Source organism: Papio anubis, chromosome 15, assembly GCF_008728515.1.
Source record: "Papio anubis isolate 15944 chromosome 15, Panubis1.0, whole genome shotgun sequence".
Lineage (NCBI taxonomy): Eukaryota > Metazoa > Chordata > Mammalia > Primates > Cercopithecidae > Papio > Papio anubis.
In genome coordinates this window covers 90548259-90575316 of record NC_044990.1, presented here as the reverse complement: position 1 = coordinate 90575316, position 27058 = coordinate 90548259, and the positions used below count along the sequence as shown (strand labels likewise).

Below are 27058 nucleotides of genomic sequence, written 5' to 3'. Positions count from 1 at the left end.
AAGATAAAGGATTGTGGAGACCAAGTTTTATTGTGCAGAGGAAGCTCTCAGCAGACTTCAGAGAGGGCAGGTTGTAAATTGTTTTTTATCGGACTTAAAAGGGTGCCTGGCTCTTAGTTGATGATTTCCTGGACCTGGAGAAGAAAGAAGGAAAACAAAGCAGGAAAAGGATTCTCTATAGAATGTGGATTTTTCCCACAAGAGGCCTTGCAGGGCAATTTCAAGGTATGACAAGGAAATATATTTTGGGGTAAAACATTTTGATTTTCTTCCTTGTTCTGCCAGAGTCAGACTGGAAAGTAAGTCATGATATACAGGGTTCAATAAAACCCATCTGATGGGAATTTATGATTTGTAGGGCATGACTCCAAGGAATTTGGGTAAGTTAAAAAAAAATCAGAGCTTAGTCCTGAAGATGCAGCCAGGAGGGGCACAGAGGCCTGGCCAAGAGTCCCACATGGATCCCTGAGATGCGCTGGCTGGGGACACCCAATTCCCCCTCCCAGACCTGCTTCCCGGCACTCCTCTTCCCACCTGGATCCCTATGGACACATCACACCCATCCCTCCTGGAGTCTACTCTGGAGGGCGTGCCTGGCCCAGATGGTCTTTGAGTCAAGACAGGAACCAAATCACTCTATCCTCCTTGGCCAGGCCCATTAAAAAAATAAAATCAGATGTACACCATCCTAGATTCTCTGCACAAACCCCCTCTCTCCCCTCCATGAGTTCAAAACACAGGCGGGAGAGCCACTCGCTGGAAGACGACCAAAGCTACAGGCTTGTCGGGCAGGGGCGGGACAGACTCACAGGGCCACACGCAGCCCACGTGCGGCCCACAGGGAGGGGCCACATCTGAGTGACAGCCAGGGAAGATACAGTGAGAGAGACTGTCCATCAGATTCAGTCACTCTGAGGTTTGCAAGGGTGACATGTTGACAGAAATCAGTGTCAACACATTTTTTAATGAACTAAAATCATGAGTGGGGGTGCTAAGGAAAAGCCATTAATACTCCTTTTAAGTTTTACTCTTCTGTCAACTGCAAAGATTGCCTGCCAAAAAGGGTTTCTAGTAAGTTTCATGCTATACTTGTGGTTTTTAAATGAGTCTAACGATCTAAAATATATAATTACTCCATTTTACAATTAAGTTTCTTACTAATAATAAGGGGACTTAGGGTGCAAAGGTAATTGCGGTTTCGGACCGTGAATTTTAAATCATTATAACTAGGCTCAAACACGTCTTTATTAACCAAAATAGGAACTGTTACAATCAACTTTTTTTTTTTTTTTTGCCAATGAGAAATAAGTTTGTTTATTCCCGTAGCATAAAAATTCATGCTTTAGGATTCGACAAACTCTTGGAAAGCATTTTCTGCAACCTGCTGGTTGTGGAAGCGTTTTCCCTGCCAAAAGTTGTTGAGATGCTTGAAGAAGTGGTGGTCGGTTGGTGAGAGGTCAGGTGAACATGGCAGATAAGGCCAAACTTCGCAGCCCAGTTTCCACTTTTGAAGCGTTGGTTGTGTGACGTGCAGTCGGGTGCTGTGGTGGAGAAGAATTGGGCCCTTCCTGCTGACCAATGCTGGCTGCAGGCGTTGCAGTTTTCAAAGCATCTCATCAATTTGCTGAGCGTACTTCTCAGATGGAATGGTTTCCTGGGGGTTCAGAAAGCTGTAGTGGATCAGACTGGCAGCAGACCACCAGACAGTGACATGACTTTTTTTTGGGCAAGTTTGGCTTTGGGAAGTGCTTTGGAGCTTCTTCTCGGCCCAACCACCGAGCTGGTTATCACCAGTTGTTGTAAAAGATCCACTTTTTGGCACACGTCACAATCTAATCGAGAAATGGTTTGTTTTTCTTGTGTAGAGTAAGAGAAGACGACACTTCAAAATCACAATTTTTTTGATTCTCACTTAGCTCATGAGGCACCCACTTACCGAGCTTTTCCACCTTTTCAATTTGCGTCAAATACCGATCGACTGTGGAATGGTCGATGTTGAGTTCTTCAGCAGCCTCTCGTGTAGTTGAAAGGGATCAGCTTCAATGAGTGCCCTCAGTTGGTTGCTGTCAACTTCCGAAGGCGGCCACCACGCTGCTCATCTTCAAGGCTCTAGTCTCCTCGGTAAAACTTCTTTTTTTTTTTTTTTTTTGAGACAGAGTTTCACTCTTATTGCCCAGGCTGGAGTGCAATGGTGCAATCTCAGCTCACTGCAACCTCTGCCTCCCAGGTTCAAGCGAGTCTCCTGTCTCAGCCTCCTGAGTAGCTGGGATCACAGGTGTGCGTCACCACAGCGGGCTAATTATATATTTTTGGTAGAGACGAGGTTTCACCATGTTGGCCTGGCTGGTCTCAAACTCCTGATCTCAGGTGATCCTCCCGCCTCAGGCTCCCAAAGTGCTGGGATTACAGGCATGAGCTACCGTGCCCGGCCTGTAAAACTTCTTGACCTACCACTGCCCTGTGTGCTCATTTAGCGGTTCCTGGTGGCTCCTGGGCCCAATTCGGTGTTGATGTTGCAAGTTGTCTCCACCGCTTTACGACCCATTCTGAACTCGAATAAGAAAATCGCTCGATTTTGCTTTTTGTCCAACATCTTTTCCACAGTCTAAAATAAATATAAAATAAACGGCAAGTAATAAGTCAGTCGCAAAAAAACGAAGTGAGAAATGCACATTAAAATGATGTGTGGCATAACCACATTGGTTTAAGAACATATTCCAACATCAAACGGCAAATTTCAACAATGCAAAAACTGCAGATACATGTGCACCAACCTAACAGCTTTTGAAACCATGCCGTCCGTTAGAAAGCAACACAGCAATTCAGGAAATCAAAGAATTATTTAAATGTAAGAACAAAAATCTCATATCATATTTAGAGAAGAAATAACAGGAATTGTTTCTCACAGAACCAACAATTTTACAGGAAAATACTCTCAAATGTAATTTTCAAATTAATCTATTTCTTCATAATTTCTTAGATAGTAAAAGAAATGTTACAGATCAACTGGAAAGAGCACTTATGCAAACCAAGCAATTAGCAGAACTGAGCGCCTAGAAGAAAATGCCGCAGAAAATATCCTCATTCCAATTTCTTATAAACACACATAGGAAAAAGTCATGGAACTGTATAACACCGTTCAACTAACACCATTATGAGCTGTAAGATTTAAATGTCCTGCCTGCCGAACATCACGCTTATGACTTTCTGTCTCTTACTATCAAGTATTATTTGCTCTAAGATGAAACACCAGATCCTCCTCTCTTGCCGCTCTCAGCGTATTGAGCAAAACATCAAGTGCAAATGAGTCCTCACATTCAAGTTTTTACCTTTCTAAGAAACCTACTATGGCTAATTATTTAAAAGAAAAAAATCCTCCTCCTATCTCGGTCCATTCTGCATTTAAATGTAACTGGCACTTTTGTTTCAATGTCTTCTCTTCACCCATTAAGATGTTTTTCACTGATGGAAAAAAAAAAAGTGTTGCCCAAAAAGCAAGCTACACAATAGCAGATGCAGAAACTACTTAAAATTGCCCCAATCAGTTTCAATTTGGGATGATGAAAAAGATCCGGAAGTGCATGGTGGTGGTGCCTGCACAGCACTGAGTGCATTTAACGCCACGGAACTGAACGCTTCATAATGGTGGTGGTGCCTGCACAGCACTGAGTGCATTTAACGCCACGGAACTGAATGCTTCATAATGGAAAAGATGGTAACGTTTATGTGTTTTGCCACAATAAAAAAATTACCTATAAATCAATTTATTGTACATTCATTCAATAAAGCAATACATCTTTATAATGCTAAAAATCATCAAAATTTACCTACTATGTAACTTTGGACATATAATATTAAACAAGCTTAAAACACTATTGCAAAACAACACATATATTGTGTATTTTGAGCAGGAAAACTAAAGGGGCAGTCGACACCTGCTTAGGTCTCAGACTAGGCCTCTGCTCATCCCTCTTTGGGGGCGGCCTCCTTGTCAGTAGGCCCCAGGGCTTCCTCTGCCTAGAACTGTCCTCTGATGGCCCCTGCCAGCTTCCCGTCCTCCGTGACCGCTCCCCGACACCCTTCCCTTCTCTTTTTCTCCCTGGCGCCTCCCCACAGCTGGCGTGCTACATGCCATGTGCCTTCCATCCTTGCCCAGTCTCCAGGAGAGCCGGGGCACCTGTGCCTCTTGCTCCCCACAGAATCTTCAGTGCATACAGCAGGCGCTCAATGCGTGCAGGATGAACATCAACTGCTGAGCACCGACGTGTGCTGAGGACATCACACGACCTTCCCCATGAGAATCCCAGGGATTCCCTCTCTATGTGTCACTCACTGCCGAGGGCTTGCACATTTTATTTCCACGTTATATCACAGAAATGGTGAAAGGAGTTAAATAACACCAGAAATGAGGACAAAAGGAAACTCCAGCCACCATGACAGTCACTCCAGCTTTCTTTTTACGTGTGTTGCTTTCAGATTTATACCAAAGTCGTTTATTACTGAAAAAAAAAAAGCACGTGTGTACTTGATGGTTACCTAATATTTTAACAGCTTGTCTCCATTTGTCTGAGTGAAATCACGCCACCTCACTGCACTTTCTAAAGAGAAGTGGAGGTGCCAGTTATTCCACATGTGTATGAGGCATTTCGTCGGAAAGTGAAGGAGAACCTGTGGTCCCGTTCGCCTACAAACCTCCCATCCCCCACACCAAGGGTCCCGCTGAGGTCTGAAAGCCATTTCCACGTCTTCGTGGCAGTCTGAGGCCTTGGAAAACCACACCAAAATCTAGATGGCATTCTAGTGGCAGGACTTCACTGTCCCTAATCCTTTGCTGAAAATAGGTTGGAGGAAATCCTCTTTTCTCTGAAGCAGGAGATTATTTAATTATTTAGGCAGCCGCTTCCTTCCCAGGCAACAGGGAGCAACAAAGCCAGAAAGAATGAAGGAAATGGGCGAGCTGTTCCTGCACTGAGAGGCACAGAGTGGGGGCGCCCCCAGCCCACCTCAGACTCAGCCGAGCTGCTCCTGTACTGAGAGGCACAGAGTGGGGGACGCCCCCAGCCCACCTCAGACTCAGGCGAGCTGCTCCTGTACTGAGAGGCACAGAGTTGGGGGGCGCCCCCAGCCCACCTCAGACTCTCACGTGCCCCAGATACGAACCTGAGACGCGCTCCGCAGTCAGAGTCTCGCCTCCCACAGACATTTCTAGATAAGACAATGCGGGGGCAGAGCAGCCACTGCGGCCTTGGGCTCCCAAGAGCATAGACACCATTTATGGTTTCCGCTGAGTGCTGGAGCCACTTGGCCTTGCATTTTCTGTCAAAGAGAGCGCAAAGTACCCAGAATTTTTCCAACAATCACCAGAGGCCACCCTAACTACCGACTGAGAGGAGTCACGATCTATGATCATCTCTGAGTTGTGCATATGACAACTGAGCAGGTACTTAATGGAGGGTAAAGACCTTTGATTACTCAAAAAGACACTAACCCAGAAAGCTGAACGAAAGCTGGCTTGGGAGCTCACTGCTTGCCTTGGGAACCCGCATGGTGGCTGATGTGTGGGTGGCATGGCACTGGAGCCGTCCTGCAATTCCCCTGCCTTGCAGAGCAGGGACCAACGTGTCCTGCTGTTCTAACTTGCATTTGAAGTGCAACTTCCAACTAGCAAGGTCCAATTTTGCCAAAGGTAAGACGTCATCCTCCACACATGCAGGTGAACAGAGTATGGGCTCCAAAAAGCAATTCCATTTACTGGAAGAACTAGATCATGATCCAGCAGCCTCGGAGTCTACTGAGCAGACAGGCCCAATCCCGTATTGGGACGTAAACCCTAACATCTGTCTTGCAATAAGCCAGATGCTGCGTGTTTGGATTGCAATGCAAAAACCAAAACAATACGTTATAGCATTGTTTTAATACCAACCACCAGCCTTCTCCAGGGGCAAAAAAAAAAAAAAAAAAAAAAGCAACAAGAAGATACAAATACACAGAACCTTAGATCCGATCCAACCATGGGAACTGCGGTCTGTTGCATCTAAGAAGGGTCAAATTACCTAAGTTTGTCCCACAACTTAAAAAATAACCCATTCTCACTAAGTAATTATGTTGTGTCTTTCCAGACTTCGTGGAACATGCTTCTGTCATCTATTTCATAAAGCAACAGACAAGGTGTAATGTGTTTTTCTGACTGTCCTCTTTGCCATTTCCCATCTGTATGAATATTTGCCACCTAAGTAGTGCCTCGGTCACCAGCACACTGCTGTGGGCTGAACTGTGATCCCCTCGAAAATCTGTTGAAGCCCTAACCCCTAATGTGATTGGACCTGAAGACTGGGCCTTTAGGAGGTACTCAAGATTAGATGAGGTCATGAGGTCTGTGTCCTAACCAGACAGGATTGGTGTGTGGTTAAAAGGAGGAAGAGGGAGAGCTCTCTCTCCCTCTCTGGGAGGACACAGCCACCTCCCTCCCAGGGAGGGCCCCTCACCAGACCTCACCATACGGACATCTGATCTGATTTCCAGCCTCAAGAGCTACAAGAAATAAATTTCTGTTGCGTAAACCACGCAGCCTGTGGTATTCTGTTACAGCGGCTGAGCTCTCTGAGACACACGCAGTACCTGTTCAGCTCCACGCTAAGTTGCTAGGTGCTTAAATAACAATAAAACCATTTAAGTTTGTAACCTCAGCAACAAGCATCTCAGAGAATCATGTCGTAAATAATGTATCAGTTTTTCATGATGAAAATTATTCATTCTGTAGTCATATTCTTAGCATCTACTTTTTCAATCATCAAGCCTATATGCTAACATGATTCTCACTTCATAAACTCACTTTGCTGGTGAGACGCTGGGAAAAAGCTGGAAGATGGCAAGGCCCTGAGCCGCCGAGGCGGGGACGCTGCAAGACACACACACACTGCCTGTTCTTCAGGCAAAGCCCTCAGACCCATGCCTCTGGCCGCCTCGCTCTCATGCACACGTGTTGGACGAGGTTAGTTGTCGCTTTTGAACCTGAGTGGACCTGAGAGGGGACAGATATCAGCAGGACGAAGAAAGCCCTGAGAGATGAGCCCACCTCACAGAGAGAGAAGGCCCAGCCGAGACCACCCAGAGAGACGCACACACAGCGCAGCAGAGAGAAGGGACGAGGAGCCTGCAGAACACAAGAACCTCCCTGGCACATCGGGCCGAGGCCCGGCCGCCTGAGGGCAGAGGGAGACAACGCCTTCCGAGGCTCTGCTTCCCACTGGAACACGCCGGGGACGGGGCGGGGGGCCTCCATGTGGTTGCTACGGTGTCTGTACATAGTGGTTTCTTTTTTTTTTTTTTTTTTGAGATGTAGTCTCGCTCTGTTGCCCAGGCTGGAATGCAAAGACGTGATCTCGGCTCACTGCAACCTCTGCCTCCCGGGTTCAAACGATTCTCCTGCCTCAGCCTCCCGAGTAGCTGGGATTACAGGTGCTGCCCATGACGCCCAGCTAATTTTTGTATTTGTAGTAGAGACAGGGTTTCTCCACGTTGGCTGGTCTTGAACTCCTGTCCTCAGGTGATCCACCCACCTCAGCCTCCCAAAGTGCTGGGATTACAGGCGTGAGCCACTGCGCCAGGCTGTAGAGTTTTTGCACACTCTGTGACAAGAGGAGGAACTGCTACTAGCAACACCTGTCTCCATCCATCTCCTCAGGAACGTGTGCACTCATGAACCACCAGCTGGATGACCACGGGCCCCGTCCACAGGACGCCAAGACACAAGCACAATGCCAGGGGTAACACTCGGAGGAGAAGGGTGACGCAGAGCCTACTCACACCTGGGTCCACTGCTGGGGTTATAAATGTGTTGACAGATAATTTTTTTTTTTTCTTTTTTTGAGACGGAGTCCGGCTCTGTCGCCCAGCCTGGAGTGCAATGGTGTGATTCCACTCACTGCAAGCTCCACCTCCCCAGTTCATGCCATTCTCCTGCCTCAGTCTCCTGAGTAGCTGGGACTACAGGCGACCGCCACCACACCCGGCTAATTTATTGTATTTTTAGTAGAGACGGGGTTTCACCGTGTTAGCCAGGATGGTCTCTATCTCCTGACCTCGTGATCTGCCCACCTCAGCCTCCCAAAGTGCTGCGATTACAGGCGTGGGCCACCGTGCCTGGCCCTGACAGATACTTTTTTATAGGAAAAAAATCACTGTGCTGAATATCCACTGTGGACCAGATCTTCCTCTGGGCACTTCCTTCAACATCTCTGGGACTCTTGGCATTTCAAAGGTCAGGCGAACTAGGGAAGTTTTCCCTCAAAGGGTAGAAGATTGTTCCTGTATTCTGTAACCTTTATTCTTTAAGTCAAAACTAAACACAGCTTGACTGCCAAACGCCAGACACTGCCAAGATGCCTGGAAGTCACTAGCCGTGCCTGAGTCTAACTGATGAGCACGCAGCAACAATACTTAATGCACCTGTAACTTCCAGACAACCTCCCAGAGTTCTCCTCTCCTGGCTGGGATGGGTCGCTGTTGCAGGGGACACGGAGAAATCATGGTAGAAAGGACCAAGGAGATGGCCACAGGTAGACTCAAATTTCTGTGTATTCCACGTATTCGGATGCCACTCCCATTCTCAGGTGGCCACTGGCCACTCCTGCCCCCCAGCATTCTCCTGAAAGGGCCACAGCGACTTGTGGGTCGGCTGATCCCTCAGCAGCTGAGCCAAGCCCAGCCTCCTCCCCACAGCACTAACGTCGAAGCCTCACTACTCAGAGATAGAGATACGTGGGTGGGAGAAGCAGGTCCAAGCCCACACATGTGGGGATAGATTCAGGGGTAGTGGGGATGCTAGTGAAGAACTGCCCTGGACATGTGGCATGGGGACAAGTCCTGAAGCAGCCGGAGGCTCCTCAGGGCAAGGCGGGTGACAAGCAGAACGGGGCACATGGCGAGAGTCCACCCCAGGGTTCGCGACCCCAGGGTGGAGTGGCCGTGGAACTTGCTGTCTAAGCTGGGACACTATGGATAATTAACGATGTGAGGACAACAGGCACACCCTGGGGCTGAACTGGGCCAGGAGGGTGTTTGCTCACCCTGTGCAGGGTGCAGACCATGCCAGGGAGAACAAGTCAGGCAGAAAGGCCTGTGCCCACCCGCCACCCTCAGTACCCAGTGCCAACGAGACCCGGCTGCCCTGTCACGGGACGGCACGGTTCTCCTTCACAGGGCTGCCGTGAAGTTGGAGAGGGGCTGTGGATACAACCCTTGGGGAAGGAAGGACCTGGCCCCATAGACAAGCTGGACGGCAGCCCCTTCTTTCTCTGGAGCAGGCCCCGCCTGTCCCAGGCTGCCTCCCGAAGGTGCCCGCAGCACGGACCATGGGTGCCTCTCATGCCAGCCTCTCCTGCCCTTCCTGTACTGGATGTGGGCACACTAAAGACAGAGATGCCTTGCCAGGCTGCACACTCTTCACATCTTTATTGAACGTGTAATTTCCAAACTTGTCGAAGGCATAATTCAACAAATTATGCCTTTGATCAAATCGTTTTTTTCACATGTAACAAATCTTCTCTTTAAAATCTTTTATCTTCCAACCAGGAAAAATGATCTTATTTTTGTTCCCTTTCCAAGTCCAAAAAAAAAAAATTACCTTTGTCACATGAGATGTGACAAAAATTGGCAGCCCTTTCCTGAGCTATTTTTACAGCACTTCACGATGTATCCCATTGAAAAGCACATGCAAAGTATAATTTCACTGTATGAAATGACAAGGTTATTTTCACGTCCATTAATAAAGGTTCATTTGATCCTCACCACCCAGGACAGGACAGACAGCAAAGGCCGTGAGTTCCACTTCACAGCTGCCTCTAGAGGCGACACGAATGGCTCAGAGCAGAGCCAGGTGGGACACAGGCTCCCCGGCAGGAGGCTGCACAGGGGCCCGGTGTAGACCATCGTCCGGCCAAAGCACACGCGGATCAGGTGCTGGCAGGCTCGGCCTCCACCAATAACACCATCTGTGAAACGTGCTGCTTTCAACTCAGCAGAAGTAACATGAAGTTAAAACCCTTCTTGCCTGCGGCAACCTGTCTTTGTTAAAATGTCTGCACTTAAGGCACACACACCATAACGTGCAGAGTTCACAACGGACCACCAACCCCAAGGGCAGCCAGCGATGTCCTTCAACTCTGCAGCCACAGCCGTGGGAAATTTTGATACCAAATGACGTGTGGCATAATACTGTCTCCCAGGAAAAAGTGACTTATTTTATTGTCTCAGTTGTAAACTTTTAATATGCCTTCCAAGAAGTCATCTGGTTCTGAAACCCACAAAATAGAAAATAAAAACCACAGAAAAATGGGAAACATTTTGCCAAACAGGAGTAGAGGGTGGTTACTTAAACACATTCAGAGTAAGAATTTGAAAGTATATTCATCTAAGTGGTCTTTATCCTTGAGAATGACTAACTAATCTGAGTTGAGTGACAGAAAAACTATAAGGAAAGGCACTTGAAAATAAGTGAAAATATGTCACTAACAAATTTCTGAATGGGAACACAAATCACATTTGAAAGAAAGACTTACACAATCTTTATTCATAGAAAAATCAGTTTCTTCCCACTCTGGTTTGAAAATGGAGAACAATATTTAAAGGACTGCTTTAAAGATCAGGTGTGGTGGCTCACACCTGTAATCCCAGCACTTTGGAAGGTCAAGGCGGGTGGATCATTTGAGGTCAGGAGTTTGAGACCAGCCTGGCCAACATGGCAAAACCCTGTCTCTACTAAAAATACAAATTAAGAAAATGAGCCAGGAGTGGTGGCAGGCGCCTGTAATCCAAGCTACTTGGGAGGCTGAGGCACGAGAATTATTTGAACCCAAGAGGTGGAGGTTGCACTGAGCCAAGATAGCGCCACTGTACTCCCGCCTGGGTGACAGAGTGAGACCTTGTCTCAAAAACAAATAAATAAATATAATAAAAGATTGGTTTAGCCGGACGCGGTGGCTCAAGCCTGTAATCCCAGCACTTTGGGAGGCCGAGGCAGGCGGATCACGAGGTCAGAAGCTCGAGACTATCCTGGCTAACACGGTGAAACCCCGTCTCTACTAAAAAATACAAAAAACTAGCTGGGCGAGGTGGCGGGCGCCTGTAGTCCCAGCTACTTGGGAAGCTGAGGCAGGAGAATGGTGTAAACCCGGGAGGCGGAGCTTGCAGTGAGCTGAGATCTGGCCACTGTACTCCAGCCTGGGTGACAGAGTGAGACTCCGTCTCAAAAAAAAAAAAAAAATTGGTTTTAAAGAGGCAACTAATGATTTATCTGCCCAAAGGGTTCACACCTCAGCCCTGGTTACCAAGGTAAAAGGTGGCAGAGAAAGTCTAAAATTCCATCTCCGGACTCCCAGCCTAACATCCCAGCATCCCTGCATGAGTGAGCCACAGAACCCTCTCGTAGGTCCGGCTGCCAGGGCTTCCTTCTCAGGATATGTAATAAGGAGAAAGTTCTGTGGCTCTGCTGCTATTACAGCCATGGTGAATTACAAACAAATGTGCCACGGGACAAAAGCACGCGGCAGGTAAGGCACCATTAGGTAACTTGCAAAAACAACCCAGCAGTTTTCTTTAGGCTGTGCAAGTCTCAACCAAACCAGAAAAGTCTGTGTCCTCCTTGGGACGGGGTGGGGTGGTCTCAGGCTTCAACGCAGCGGTGATGGGCCCAGCAACTCAGGCCAGTGGAGAGCACCGACCCTTCCCAAGTGGCTGTCGCTCCAGCAGAAGTGGTCCTCAGGGAACCAGCAGGCCAGGAGTCATGAGACTTCCAAAAAAGTGGGGAAATGTGGGGATGTATGTGTGGTCCTCTGTGTTCAAATGTTAGCAAGAAGCTCAAATTGTGTTGAAGCCGCTGAGTGCACCCATGCAGCCACATCAGAGGAGCAGTCACCTGCCTGTCCCACGACAGAAGTCTTAACTTTAGCAGGGGCAGGGGCTTCCTTGAGAATCTAACAAAATTGGGAAACACCTGCCTGGAAAGCAAACGTCATGCACACCAGAGATTGGTATATTGTTTCCAGGGATCAGAGTCTAGTTCTTAAGAACTCATAGTTTTAAAATGAAAGTAGTTTTAGGGCCGGGTCCAGTGACTCATGCCTGCAATCACTTTGGGGGGCGGAGGTGGGTGGATCATCTGAGGTCAGGAGTTCGAGACCAGCCTGGCCAACATGGTGAAACTCCATCTCTACCAAAAAAAATATATATATATATACACACACACACACACACACACACAAATTAGCTGGGCATGGTGGCACAAATCCCAGCTACTCAGGAGTCTGAGGCAGGAGAATTGGTTGCACCTGGGAAGCAGAGGTTGCAGTGAGGCGAGATCACGCCACTGCACTCCAGCCTGAGCAATGGAGTGAGACTCTGTCTCAAAAATAAAAAACAAAATATAAATAGTTTTAAAACTATGAGGAGGCCCTCAGAACTCTGGCTCTGGACACCAGGCTCCGGGGACAGGGCACTGCGGCTGCTCTCCCTGAATTCCCTTCCGAATCGCCAAGGGCAACCTCTTCACCATTGTGATTAACACTAATGACCTGGGGCCTCCGTGTTGGCCCAGCAGCTGTTTTCTGCGTGGCTTTTCCATGCCAGGAATGTTCCAGGCACATGGGAGACGCTGGAACATGGACATGAACATGGCTGCACGGCATGTAGCAGGCAGTGGACGCCTCTTTCTGGGATGAGGGTGTTGATGGAGAGGGAAGAAAGGCCACTAGGAGCCCAGTGTGGCCCCGGGGAAGGCAGAGGCCAGCACGGGAGCCCGAGGGGCAGCCAGCCCACAGGAGGCCCCAGGAAGCAGCCCACGGGAGGCCCCAGGGCTCCCAGAGGCTGCTGAACGGGCCGCCCCTCAGGCTGGACACGCAAGCACCCACTTGGCCAGGCCCTCACCTCGTCCATCCCGCCACCCCCTGCACACACACTGCCCCCCATGCCTCATCCACCTGCCACCTTGCGCATGCACTGCCCCCAACCCCACTCTCTTTTTCTCAGCACCCTTGCCTGTGGTGCACCCCAACACTCACTGTGGTGGTTTCCTGTTCGCCTCCCCTGATTCCAAGGGAGCCCCAGAGGGATGGGACTTGGGTCTCTGTCCTGCCTGGCTCACTGGCATTTCTCTGAGCACACAGGGGCACTCACTAACTGCAGCTGGGATCACATAAGCCCCACGGAGTCGCTGAGGTTGAGGGCAAGGGCAGAGAGGGGCCCGAGGGAGGTGGGCCTGGGGATGATGGAGACCTTGGTAAGGGAACCCCCAGCAGTAGACAGAAGAGACAGGAGAAGGAAGGACTGATCAGCTACACGGGGCAACCTGCTAAAAAAAAGGGTAGCTGGGGCCGGGTGCGGTGGCTCACGCCTGTAATCCCAGCACTTTGGGAGACTGAGGTGGGCGATGGGCGGATCACGAGGTCAGGAGATCGAGACCATCCTAGCTAACACAGTGAAACCCCGTCTCTACTAAAAATACCAAAAAATTAGCTGGCCCTGGTGGCGGCGCCTGTAGTCCCAGCTACTCAGGAGGCTGAGGCAGGAGAATGGCGGGAACCCGGGAAGCGGAGCATGCAGTGAGCCGAGATCACACCACTGCACTCCAACCTGGGAGAGAGAGCGAGACTCCATCTCAAAAAAAAAAAAAAAAAAAAAAAATGGTAGCTGGAAGTCAAAAAATGAGCAGGGTGACAGGTGGGAAATGTGGGGTCTAAAATGGTGCCAACAGCAGGACGGCGAGCAGCAGGGCAGATGGTGTCACTAAGAGAGGGAGAGAGATGGGGACTGAGCACACACGGGACTGGACTTCGGCAGAACGGGTCACTCACCCCAGCGGAGGAGGCGACGGCAGAGGCAGAAAGGCTCCTGGGCGTGGCAGCGGGCGTTCCCGCCAGTGACCACCGCTCTCTCTGGGAGAGCAGGGCAAGGTCACCAACTCTCCACGTGCAGAGGAGGGTGGGGAGAGGGTTCCGGAAAGCCCAAGGTGAGACGCAGTCTCCTCAGGAAGCCCAGAAGCATGGACGGCGAGGCAGCCACAGATCCGTGCACGCAACAAAGACGCCCGGTGCACTGAGTACCCAGCAGCCACGAGCGCCGTGACTTGTCCCTTACTGCACAGACCCACCACATGGGCACCATCATAGTCCCCACCTTGCAGATGGGGCATCAAGCGTACAGCGGGCAACCAACTTGCCAAGGCCACACAGCCAGCAGCTGAGACGGAACTTGAATGTGGGTCTGTGAGACTCCGACGCCTAACCCCATTGCCTCTGGGATGTACTATTTTGTTCTTCTCAGATAATAATATCCAAGTGAAAGAGAAAATCATCCCTTATCTGATCTTCTTGAATTTCTATTGCTGTAAAACTTGCTTGCTATTGATTTTCATTGCAAATAAATAGCATTTTTACTGGCATTTAACTTGGTTAAAAAACATTTATAAGTCTGGGACTTAAGAATCTTTTATTAACCCTGTTTCTGTTGAACCTATGCTCCAAGCACCAAAGAACAATTTGTATTTTGGGTTTCAAGGTTTAATACATCTGTAAATAGAGGATTTCATGTGTAGTTAAGCAATTATGTATTTTTGTTCATGAATTCAACACAATTTTAACTAATTGTAAACTGAGGACAGTGTTCTCATCCCTAGAAATTTAACTGACTATAGCCAAGCCTAATAATTTTTCCCCTAGGTTATTAAATACACTCCCTGGCAAGAAACAAAAGCAGCTCAAGATGCTTGTTCCTAATAAGCAGATATTCAATAGCTCCAAAAAGCGATAGAAATGATTCAACCTTTGTGTAGACACAAAGGTGAAGTTATGCACCTAGGCAGACGGCTTTAGAACGTCCAGGTAGGTGGAAGACACGAGGCCCTGAAGACAAGAAGGGTGCTTGGTGAACTCGTGGGATGAGCTGCCTGGTTCAACATTTGTTAATTATGAACACTTTACGAGTCTGTGCTACAGGCTTTGCCACCACACGGCTGGAGACAGATTAGTAGTCTTGGATGCTATGCCTCAGGATTCACTTATTTCAAATACCTGAAGACCTTGGCAGCTAAAGCAGCTTAACTCAGTGCTCCTGTGGTGTAGACTCCAGCAGCTAACAACAGCAAGGCCCCACTGGATCGTCTAATCCTGGATTAGGGAAAGAAACTCCAAAATTACGTGGCATTTCTTAAGGTTTAAAACAGGGGCTGGCATAACTGAATTAAATAAATAAGTCTGTCTTTCAGAAGGGGCAACCTCACAGTTGAACACTGATGTTCACATTACACACCATTCGGTAATAAATAAAGAAGCAGACATGTATGCATGCATATAAACAGCTGGACTTTCTAGAAGGTTTAACATACTCTAATATAGCACTGCTTGAAGTTCTCGGGAAGCAAAAATATTAATTTTTCTCTTAGAAAAAACTTATAACTGTTTGTGTTGAAAGTAATTATCTACTGTCAGCAAGGAAAGCCTTCAGATCTTTCAATGTTTTCTATGTTGGAAAGTTAGAAACATGTTAAGAAGCAAGAACGGTAAGGTAGAAAAACGCAGAAGCTTTGACAGGCAAAGGAACAAAACTAACAAGGAATATCTGGGCTGAATCATTGAAAAAAGATTGTAAGACCGTAACAAGACTGAGTTCTTGACCCACAGAACTCTGAAGAAAAATCAAATGCTCTACCTACACGGAGGCATGGAAGAGAAATGGGAGTGAAGCGTTCTGCCCAGGCCGGGATGCTCAGTCTCACAGAGATCCAGGGCCGTTTTACAACAGCGTTGTAAAGCTTTCTGAATTCCACCTGAGCTCCACACCATGCTCAGTGTCAGGGTGCCGGTTTACCTCTCCTGGGACCCACGATGCCAGCAGGCTGGGACCCACGGGTAGCTGAGCAACAGAACTGGCAGGCCATAGGTTTGCTCTCTCCCCAGCCACCCCTACCCAGGGACTCAGCTATGTTAACAGCCAGGCATGACAAATGGACTGAGTGCTTCCCCATTCTTGGCTCTCCACCCAGATTACCCCACTCAGCCCTCACAATAGCTATGCAATGAGTACTGCTCTTACCCTCAGAGGAGAAAACTGAGGCAGAAGGAATTAAGACACTTGCCCAAGGCCACATGGCTAAGAAGGGCAGGGAGGCTCCCACTCAGCATTCAGGCCACTGCCCAGAGAGTATCTAAGGAAAGTAAGCTTCCCGCTGAGGCTGCCCTGGTTTCTCTCAGAACTTAAACTACCTGAATTGGTGTTGCCCACCTTACAACTCTGAAGAGGAAATGGAACTAGCTCTCCATCCATGCTGTTAAAAAATACTCTTATTTGAAATGAGATTTGCTCTTGTTAGCCAGGCTGGAGTGTAATGGTGCGATCTCAGCTCACTGCAACCTCCGCCTTCTGGGCTCAAGCAATTCTCCTGCCTCAGCCTTCTGAGTAGCTGGGATTACAGGCACCCACTACCACGCCTGGCTAATTTTCTGTATTTTTAGTAGAGACGGGGCTTCACCATGTTGGCCAGGTTGGTCTTGAACTCCTGACATCAGGTGATCCACCTGCCTCGGCCTCCCAAAGTGCTAGGATTACAGGTGTGAGCCACCGTGCCCGGCCTAAAAGTGCTTTTAAAGTGTTACATCGGGCCGGGCGCGGTGGCTCAAGCCTGTAATCCCAGCACTTTGGGAGGCCGAGGCGGGTGGATCACGAGGTCAGGAGATCGAGACCATCCCTGGCTAACATGGTGAAACCCCGTCTCTACTAAAAATACAAAAAACTAGCCGGGCGTGGTGGCGGCGCCTGTAGTCCCAGCTACTCGGAGGCTGAGGCAGGAGAATGGCGTGAACCTGGGAGGCGGAGCTTGCAGTGAGCCGAGATCGCGCCACTGCACCCCAGCCTGGGCCACACAGCGAGACTCCGTCTCAAAAATAAATAAATAAATAAATAAATAAAGTGTTACATCGGCCAGGCACGGTGGCTCACGCCTGTAATCCCAGCACTTTGGGAGGCTGAGGCGGGCAGATCACAAGGTCAGGAGTTCGAGACCAGCCTGGCCAATATGGTGAAACCCCTTCTCTACTAAAAATACAAAAATTAACCGGGAGTGATGGCGGACGCCTGTAGTCCCAGCTACTCGGGAGGCTGAGGCAGGAGAATCGCTTGAACCTGGAAGGCGGAGGTTGTAGTGAGCCGAGATCGGGCCACTGCACTCCAGCCTGGGAGACAGAGCGAGACTCCATCTCAAAAAAATAAATAAATAAATAAATAAAAAATAAAGTGTTACATCATGGAGGTCAACTACCTCACGGCACAGGCACTGCCCCATGACTCACATGCTACCCCACAGCACATACACTACTCCACAGCACATACGCCACTCCACGGCACACACATTACCCCGCGGCTCCCACAGCACATACACCACCCCATGGAATATACACTACCCCACGGCACAAACACTGCCCCACAATATGTACGCTACTCCATGGCACACATGGCACATACACCACTCCCGGCACACAGGCTCTCTCCCCACCCCCACGTCCCCCACAGCACCTACACCACCCCATAGTGCATACACCACCCCACGGCACATACACCACCCCACGGCACCACACGCTCTCCCCTGCGCCCCCCACGCACGTACATCACCCCATGGAGCATACAGCACCCCATACACACAAGCACCTCCTTATAGTATACAAACATGGCCCCATTTACAAATACAAAATATCTCTGCATGGCTCCTGTCCATCCAAACACCCAAACAACTAGTAACCCACAGGGTGGAGTACTCTGGCCTAATCGTTCATCTGTTCTCTCACTCATTTGCCTGTGCTATCTCTCTGGAGTTAACCCACGATAAAATGCCTACAGCAATGTTTTCCAAGGACTTGTTTACCTTTTAGCCACCCTCACACATCAGAAGGAGCTGGAAAGCTTTCTTAGTCCCAGGAATTGACTATGTGAACACCAAGAGGGAGCAGGGTCTGTTTATCTATCCTTTTTTATAAAGTAAGTCACATAAGGAAACCATGAGGAAATATGAGTATTCAATCCCAGACTCCTTTTTCTGTAGCAAAAGGAAATATAATTTAGTCCCACATAGTGGACGATAACGAAGTAACAAGAAAACAGATCATGACTGTTTCTGGAAAAAGTCGAATTAGTTTAATACCATAGACATGAACTTAAAATTATAGAGATGAATGGTTTTGTGTGTAAATATGGGTGAGGTAGCCAGATGAATACACTGCAAAAAACACATGCGGAATGAGAAAAACAGAAATAATACTATCCCATAACTTGTATTCCCAAGATGTTATCAAATAACGTACATGCTGGAAAAGTTCACTAAAGAATATTGACCCCTTAGATTAAGAGAAAATGTGATGCCACTGGCGTAATAATCCAACAAAAGGGAATTAAAAATGTAAGCTACGCACTTATATAAATCTATATAACAGAAAACAGCTGAAGGCCTGGAGAAAGGAAGGGCGTCAAAGCATCAAAATTGGACGTCTCTCTGTCCCCCTCCCAGGATGAAGGGGTCAGGAACTGGCTGGGAAGGTGAGATTCTCCACAGGGTGGGCCGAGCTGGCCCATCCATCTCTCATTTCTATGGAAAGAGGCTGCACATTAGCACCACAACGTGACCCTCCTTTTTAACACTGAGTGTTAGAAGGGAACGGGATGAACTGGGAACACCGCGGGCACAGGTAAAGTGAATGTTAGTCCCTTCCCTCTTCCATTTCCCTCGGAGGAAACAAGGCAGGAAAATAAGTTATCTAGGGACCCACATTTCTAAGCGACACAACTGAGAACAGAAGCTTCCGCCCAATAGAGCACGTCTCTCACACAGCAGGTTACCTACAGTCACTGTGATTGGGTCTCCTATAACGTTACCACAGTGAAACACAGGTTTACCACTCACATTACGATTTGAATTGGGGGCTCGAGCACCAGTGAAGGGGTAACACAAGGTTCCTGCAGCTAAGCCTTTCCAGATCTAGCATCGGAATCATCAGAATCACCAGGGGTGAGTTCTCTCCACTTAAGTAAAGCAGGCTGACCTTCCTAAGGCTTCCCCGACATCAGGAAACAATGTAAGGTGCACTCAAGTCCCCCTTGACTCTCCGAGGTTTTTGGTTAGTATATAAATCCGGGGGAAGGCATTGATCTGGCATCCTCCGCTGAAAAGAAACCTATCTTTGGCCAAGGTCTCCTATTTAAAGAAAGCTCATAAATATGAAAGGCTGCCTGAGGTAATTCCTATGCCGGGAAAGAACAAAGTTCCCATAATACTGCCCTCTCTAGTACTAAACCCGGTGCATGCGACTTCTCGAACCTGTGACTGACCACTGACCGTCAGCCACTATGGAACAATGAAGCCTCTTGTGCAAGACAGTGGCAGGAAACGCTGTGCTTGGGACAGTTTTCTTCCTCTTCTACACACACACATACACTTTTTTTTTTTAGACGGAGTCTCACTCTGTCACCCAGGTTGGAGTGCAGTGGCTCCATCTCGCCTCACTGCTGCAACCTCCGACTCCCGGGTTCAAGCGATTCTCCTGCCTCAGCCTCCTGAGTAGCTGGGATCACAGGCGTCCACCACCACGCCCGGCTAATTTTTGTATTTTTTAGTAGAGGCGGAGTTTCACCATGTTGGTCAGGCTGGTCTCAAACTCCTAACCTCGTGATCCGCCCGCCTCGGCCTCCCAAAGTGCTGGGATTACAGGAGTGAGCCACGGCGCCCGGCCACACACCCCTTTTTACACCTAACGCCAGGGATTCCGGTTTCCCCTCCTCTGGTGTAAAACAAAATCAACTTTTCTCCTTCCGAGTCCTCCCTCCTGAGCTCTTCACTGGCTTATCACTGAAGAGGCAGATTCCAGAGGAACCCAAGAAGATCCGGACTTCTGATCTAATCGGTTACTTTAAGGTAAAAAATAAAAAGATTCCAACTCTGCTTCTGAATCCCCCGGGGTGTTAAAGAACAAACACAATTGCTAGCTTTTTCTGCAGAAGTGTAACGCTTCCTCCCAATCTCTTAATCTTCCCGCAGACACGGCTGCGCGGAAGCCGCATCTGAAGGTTCCTCCCCGGACCCGGGCCCCGACAGGGTCGAAGTTGGCTCTCTCTGGGCGCCCGGTCCGCCGGGACGGCTCGAACCCCAGCCAGTCTCTCCGAGGAACCCCCAGGGTGCTGCGGGCGGGAAGGGGGCGGGAAGGGGGCGCGAGGCGGCCGCGGCAGGAGCGCAGGTGGCGGCCTCAGGCGGGGGCCGTGCGCTGTGCCCACCTAGACCCCGTCGGAAGCCCCAGGGTCTCAACTCCGAGGCCCCTCCCCAGCATCCCGCCTGGCCCCTGGGGCGGTCAGCGTCCCAGACCTGGAAGCCCTCCCAGGACCCCGGGGCTGGACCGGCCACAGGGTCGGGGCTGCGGGGCCGCCCCGCGTCTGTCTGGTACCCGGGTCCCCCAGCCCGCGCCGGGAGCACTCACGTATCTGTGCACGAGCGTCCGCACGAGGCTGCAGTCCATGGCTCCTCCGGCCGCTCCCGCTCCGCCGCTCAGCGCCCCCGCGCCCGGCTCGGCGCGCCCATGGGCTCCGGGGTCCGAGTGCGGCCGCGCCCCCTGCTCCGGTCACGGCCTGGGCGCGCCGGGCGGTGCAGGGGGCGGCCGCGGCCCCTCCGCGCTCATGCCCGGCCCGGCCGGCGAATGCTGGGTCCGCGGCCCCGCGCGTCGGCGGCTGCTCCGCGGGCGGCGAGGCTGCTGCTCGGGGCCGCGCGCGAGCTCTGGCGCCTTCTCTCTCCCCGTCGGTCCGCCCGCTGGGTTGGGCTCGACTGAGGCACTCCGGCCGCGGCGGAGCCTGCGCTCTCCTCCTCCCGAGTCTCCTCCTCCCCGGCCCGCCGCCCTCTGGAGCCTCCGGGCCCCGCTGGCTCCTACCCCTGCTCCCGGCGCGCACGTCACCGGCGCGAGTGAGCATGCGCCCCGCGGCCGCAGCCCCCGCCCGCCCCGCGCCCACACCCGCGCTCGCACCCGCGCGCCAGCCCTGCCCCCTCACGCCTCGGCCCGGGCCCCTCAGACCCTGGGGGCAGGGGGCAGAGGGCAGAGGGCAGAGGCCGCGGGGAGGAACCCCTGTTGCTTCCGCCTCCCGGGGCGCAGGCGCGGGGCGCGGCGGGAAAGGGGCTCGGCACTGCGGGGAACCCGGAGTCTCAGCCAGGGTCCCAGGGCTTCCTTCCCGGGTTCCTGCCGGAAAACTTTTCTCCTCCTCCCGGAAGCCTCGATGGGGCAGTGAGATCGCGGGGCGAGGTGGAAGTGTGGGAGGGGGCCGCGGGGAGAGAGCGGGAGTCCGGCCGGGTGGGAGATCTGAGCCGAGGCTGGGTTTCGCCCCGGAACGTGGCGCCGCCGACCCGCCGGCTTTTCCTGCTCTGCAGGTGGCTGCCCCGGTTCCGAAACCCGGTGGCTCCCAGGGCCTGGCCTCTGGCCCTCTGGCCCTCTGGCCCCAAAGCTGCCACAGCGGAAGACACTTAGGTGGCCTGAGGGGTTGGTGAACCACAGAGGAGTTCAGCTTCGCCTGGTCTCCAGCCCCCGTGGCGTGTCCTTCATGCTGCTGGCTTTGAACTGGGCTGAGGAGTATTTACCACGCAAACACTACCATTTCCATCCCAGAGAATGCCTCTGTTTTCCCTAGGGTGACCTGGCCCGGGTAACAAGCACTTTGTTCTCTAAATCCACCCAGCCTTGACTTAATTGAGATACTTGGTTTCCAACTTCCTGTCTTACTGCCATAGATAATCACTGATGAAACCAAACAGACAACACCTTTTGATGGCCTGTGGAGAACGCTGCCCCGTCTGGGTCTTAGGAACGCAGTTGAATATGAATGTTCTCCCGAGTGCTTGCGGAAAAGAAATGGTGTTAGCCACCTTTTAGACGAATAGAAATGAGTACTAGTGAACAGTAATCGTAGTGACTGAACAGTAAACGGCTCCCATTTCTTGTCCAAATCACTGATTCTCCATTTTCCATCCCAGCCTGTCCTGCTGCAGCCTGCCCTGAGCTCCGGAAGCTGGTGGTCCCCCTCAGTGGATCTTCATCCACAGGAGCACCTGCTGCAGACCAGGTAGGAGAGAGGCAGGGGCCTCCTCCCCTCCCCTTCCCCCCTGCCCCTATATCCGCCAGTGTTGGTTTACCTCTGCGGCCAAGATTCTTCCCGGGTGCCCGTTCCATTGCATAACTCCTCCAGGCTCTACGAACAGAACTTGTCGCCTCCCCGGAGCCTCTTAGGGTGAAACATGTTGTCGGTCTGCCATTGTTTCTGGTCCCTAAATAGCAGCACCCTTTTGAAGGATCCTTGAACCATGACCTCACCGCAACAAACAGTCCCTTCATCAAACTCCCTTCCAAACCCCCTCCCAAGAACACCTTCATTTTCCTGCAAGAACTCTGACTGCTGGAGCCGGATTTTGACTAAGCTTCTACCTTGTAAACTGTGACTGTGGGATTGGGGTGGAGGCGCAAACAGAGGTTGTATAAGGCACTGTATCAAGGCTGCCTGCCTGTCAGGAGTGTCTGCTTTATTCAGTGGTAAATGCGAATTATTTTTCATTCTGTAGCGAATACTACAGGGCAGCAGCCATGCCCTCTCTATCCTTGCTGGCTCAGGTATCCACCCTCTGTGTGGCTAAGGGTAAACTCGGTCTCTTTTGAGAAAATCTTGGTAGCTCCATTTCTCTTTCCAACGATTGGCTTCAAACAAGCTCAAGTCAATGAGTCCCAACGGGAAGCCTGCTGGGGGTTGTCTGGCCAAAGTTTTCTCACTCCTGCAGGAACATAAACAGGAAATGCTCCTTTTTCCCTGGCGGATGTTGCGTTCCCTGTCTGGATGCAATGCCTGGTGCGCCACAGCCCTTTGCACCCACGAGAGAAGGTGGCCGGAAGAGCATCTTCACTCTGGCCGCCTGGGAAGATGAGAAGAGCAGGAGTCCTCAGCACAATCAGACAATTCACCAAAATCCTGCTGCCCTCACCTGGAATTTCCTGCTATGAGAGATGTCTTCATTTAAACCACATGAGCTGGATTTTCTAACACATGTCAGCATCTTCGTGGTAAATCTAAGGAAAAAAAAATCAGAACTATTAAAAAACAAAGTCCAACTCACCCCGTGCTATGGTTTGAAAGTGTCCTCCCAAATTCACATGTGGAAATCTAATCCCAAATACCTAATCACTAATCCCAAATATTAAGAGGTGGGGGCCTTGGGAGGTGATTAGGAATGGGATTAGTGCCCTTTAAAACAGGTTTTTGGGAGCCTGCTTGCCCTTTCTGCCATATGAAGACGCTTAGAAGAGGCCTTCTTTGAGGGGGAGAACTTTTCTCAGATGCCAGATCTGCTGGGACCTTGATCTTGGATTTCTCAGCCTTCAGAACTGTGGGAGGCAAACTTCTGTGTGTATGAATAGCCATCTAAAGGATTTTGTTACAGCAGCCTGAGCAGACTAAGACACCCTGTGAGTCAGTTATTTTTGGCTGTGTCACGAGTGACCGCGAGTGCAGGAGCTGAAACAACAGTGAGTGTGTTACCATCTCTCGGGACCCTGTGGAATCGGCGAGATGGTGCTTCTGCCCCACCTGGTGTTGGCTGGGATTCTCCTGCAGCTGCATTCTTCTGGGGGCTCAGCTGGGGCTGGAAGGTTCCTGTGGCTCTAATCACATAGCTGGGATCTTAGCTGGGGTGATAAAACACTGGGGACAGGCCGGCCTTGCTGTCTGTCTCTCTGGCTTCTCATCATTCAGTGGTCTAGCCTGAGTGTTTACATGGCAGCCCAGGAGGGTCAGTGTGGACACTATACAGCCTGTAAGGCCTGGCTTTGGAAGTCCGAGAATATGACTTCTACCTTGTTCTGTTGAATTCCAAGTCCGCTAGATTCAAGAGATAAGGACATAGATTTCACTTCTTAATGGGAGGATCCCATGTACAACAGGGATCCTTATGAGGGATTATGAGAACTCCTCCTAATCCTTATGAGGGATTATCATACAGGGAATTTATGGGGGATTATCTTTGGAAATAATCTACCATAGACTGACTAAACGATAATGTAATGTGTTGGTGCCCATCACAATGACTTCGAAAGTGAAATGACTGCCAAAAACTCCACGGCCTCCAAGTTTCTTCCTTCACATCCAAGCAAGAGAGACTTCACAGTGATGGACCAGCTAAGTCATGTGCCCACTCCTGGCCAGTCCATCGTGCGGGTAGCAGAGTCCCTGAGATGATCGGCTTAGGCCCGAGGTCAGTGCACATCACCAAACTAGTAAGCGTCCAAGGTGAATGAAATTATCTTAGCCTCAGGTAACCAGGACCTACCCCTGACCCCACTACCAGCACAGCTGCTTCACAGTGCTGGAGGGATGGAATGAATGAGGAGGAGGTAACAGTTAGGAGGCCAACCCCAAGACTTGAAATTGTGGGTTTGCAAATGGGTGCTTCAGGCGACACCCTGGCCACACCCTCACCTACACACAGACTCATAAACACCCATCCTCCGTCCCTCCGTCCGCCTTTCTTTCCAAAGAAATCTTGGATTCATTGGCCCTTAAGTGAAAAAAACTGGAGGGAAATAAGGGCGTGGGGGCAAAAAAATGAGGTCTTCCTGTAAAGACAGTTCAAAAGAATTATTGCACCGAGACCCGAAACGACAAACCTAAAGCCAGAGCTGATTGCTGTAGACACAGAACCAGGAAGTGTGAATTTTTAATGGGTGTCATTTTGGTGCTAGAAAGAGCTGTTACCTGAAGGTAGTGACTCAAGCTGGGCCTCCGAGGGCAAACAGCCTTGCTCCTCCAAGTTATTGGCCCATGCTGTCCACGCGTCTCTTGAGTTGCTATCCCCACAGGTCCAGAATTACATAGGTGACCATCTCCCCAGGGATTGGTCCTAAAGTTCTTTTTTTTTTTGAGACAGAGTCTCGCTCTGTCTCCCAGGCTGGAGAGCAATGGAGCAATCTCAGCTCAATGCAACCTCCGCTCCCCAGGTTCAGGCGATTCTACTGCCTCAGCCTCCCCAGTAGCTGGGATTACAGGCACCCGCCACCACACCTGGCTAATTTTTGTATTTTTGATAGAGATGGGGTTTTGCCATGTTGCCCAGGCTGATCTTGAACTCCTGACCTCAGGTGATCCACCTGCTTCGGCCTCCCAAAGTGCTGGGATTACAGGCGTGAGCCACCATGCCCAGCCCCTAGAGTTCTTCAATGGCAGAAACTTCACTTTCTGCCCCTCCACAGGCTGTTCTCTAACCTCCCTGGTCCCTTGTTCTGGAATCTTCTGCCCCACCCCGTGTTTGACCCCCTCTTAGTCACTCTCAGATGCCATCTCTCCCTACACCTGCCTGGGTTCCGGCTTGGTTATCATTAATCACTCCCCCCTTAGCATTCCTAATGGCACCACTTAGTACAGCTTAGTTATTTTTCCACAGCAGTATTTCTAAACCCTGGTTATAGATTAAACTCACTTAGGGAATTTTTTTTAACCAATAGCACTTCCCCAGGCTGGGCATGGTGGCTCACAACTGTACTTCCAGCACTTTGAGAGGCCAAGGTGGGACGATTAGGCAACCTAGCAAGACCCCATCTCTACAAAAAAACACAAAAAATAAAATTAGCTGGGTATGGTGGCCCACACCTGTAGTCCCAGCTACTCAGGAAGCTGAGGTAGGAGGATTGCTTGAGCCCAAGAGGCTGAGGCTGCAATGAGTTCTGATCATGCCACTGCACTGCAGCCTGGGTGACAGAGTGAGACTGTCTCAAATAATACTACTAATAAAATAGTACTTCCCCAGGCAGTGTTTCTCCCAGACACTTTGACTCAGTTGGTTTGGAGTGGGATCCAAGGTTTTGTAAAAAGCTCCCAGCGTAGCAGGTTTCAGACTCATTCATCTAAATGTCTGTCTCCCACCTGAATGTGAACCGGTTGGATGATCAGTTACCATCAGTTATCCGTCTTTCTCTCCTTAGGCATAGCGTGGTGCTCAACAGATGCTAAAAGAATTAGTTATACATAAACTGCTATTTTAGCCGATGAGCGTTAACAGAATAAAGGAGAGCGTAAGGCGTGAGCACTCGCAGAGTGAAAAGTGCCCCAGGCAAGGCCGTCCATCCCGCATGACTCCTGTCACTGTGAAGGAGAGCTGTGGAGAATGAGGTCCTGCTCAGAAGCCCCCTGATATCATCTGCTATGCTCTGCCAGGTCATTTGTCCTGGAACGTGACGTAGAACATTGTCTCCTGTTCCAGGAAAGGGCCGCGTATGCAACACGGTCCCCAAATGCCAGAGGAGCCGAGAAACCAAGGAATAAGCCAGATCAATCACATTTGTTAGTAAAGGGTATTTTATTGGGGGAATTTATAGACAGAAGCATGGTCTTGGGTGGCTGGAGGATAGGTAGGTCTCTGTACCTGTCACCCCAGACCCAGGGCTTCTGTGCCCTAGGGAAGAGGTGTAAGTGCTCTTTGCAAGACAATTAAAGGCAGCCCTTCAGAACAGGCAGAGTGGTAGGTGTGTCATGGCCCATAATCTGTGTAATCACATCAAGGCTGACATGTTCACACACTAGGGACAGGAAATCACATAGGAATTGGGAGGCGCTCAGGAGACTGGCGCTGGTCTGAAGTCAGCATGGTGGATCAGCACGCAAGATGGAGTTGCCACTGACTGGACCCACATCTCCCCGGGCCCAGGAGGAGTTTGCGGGGCAGGGCCTCTGATTATTTTTGAAAATCTAGTTTAATTTGGTCATTACATTGGTGTCAAAAATGGAGTACATTAAATTTCATTGTACTTCTTAATAAAAAATGAATAGCATGAGTGCCAATCTCAAAGCGTAACAACATTTAATCTTCCACACAATGCTGGTGTGAGCTCTGCCATGAAAACTTGCACCACATCCCGGGATTCCAGGACGTGCCTGGGTTTAGCTGTCAGGGGATCTCCTATTTGTCACTTTCACACCCATCCTGAGACGCTATGCTTCTTGAATTCTGCACCTTTGAGAC

At 50.2% G+C, this 27058-nt stretch overlaps 2 protein-coding genes across 21 annotated transcripts in view; one reads left to right on the top strand and one right to left on the bottom strand.

The window, feature by feature from the left end:
- ATP11A (ATPase phospholipid transporting 11A) overlaps positions 1-22608 on the bottom strand; it is a 182347-nt gene extending 159739 nt beyond the window's left edge. For 10 of the 13 annotated variants that reach the window (XM_021929353.2, XM_021929355.2, XM_021929356.2 and 7 more), the window contains exon 1: positions 22196-22608. In XM_021929353.2, the coding sequence (XP_021785045.1) occupies positions 22196-22237 (42 nt within the window). In that variant the 5' untranslated portion in view covers positions 22238-22608. 13 annotated transcript variants of the gene reach the window in all.
- Positions 20519-27058, top strand: part of LOC103879493 (translation initiation factor IF-2-like) — a 30891-nt gene continuing 24351 nt past the window's right edge. For 7 of the 8 annotated variants that reach the window (XM_031655676.1, XM_031655672.1, XM_031655678.1 and 4 more), the window contains exons 1-2: positions 20519-21293; positions 22037-22125. In XM_031655676.1, the coding sequence (XP_031511536.1) occupies positions 20539-21293; positions 22037-22061 (780 nt within the window). In that variant the 5' untranslated portion in view covers positions 20519-20538 and the 3' untranslated portion in view covers positions 22062-22125. Of the gene's footprint in view, positions 21294-22036; positions 22126-22831; positions 23506-27058 lie in introns of those variants that run through there. The other variant, XM_031655674.1, reaches the window with a different exon arrangement.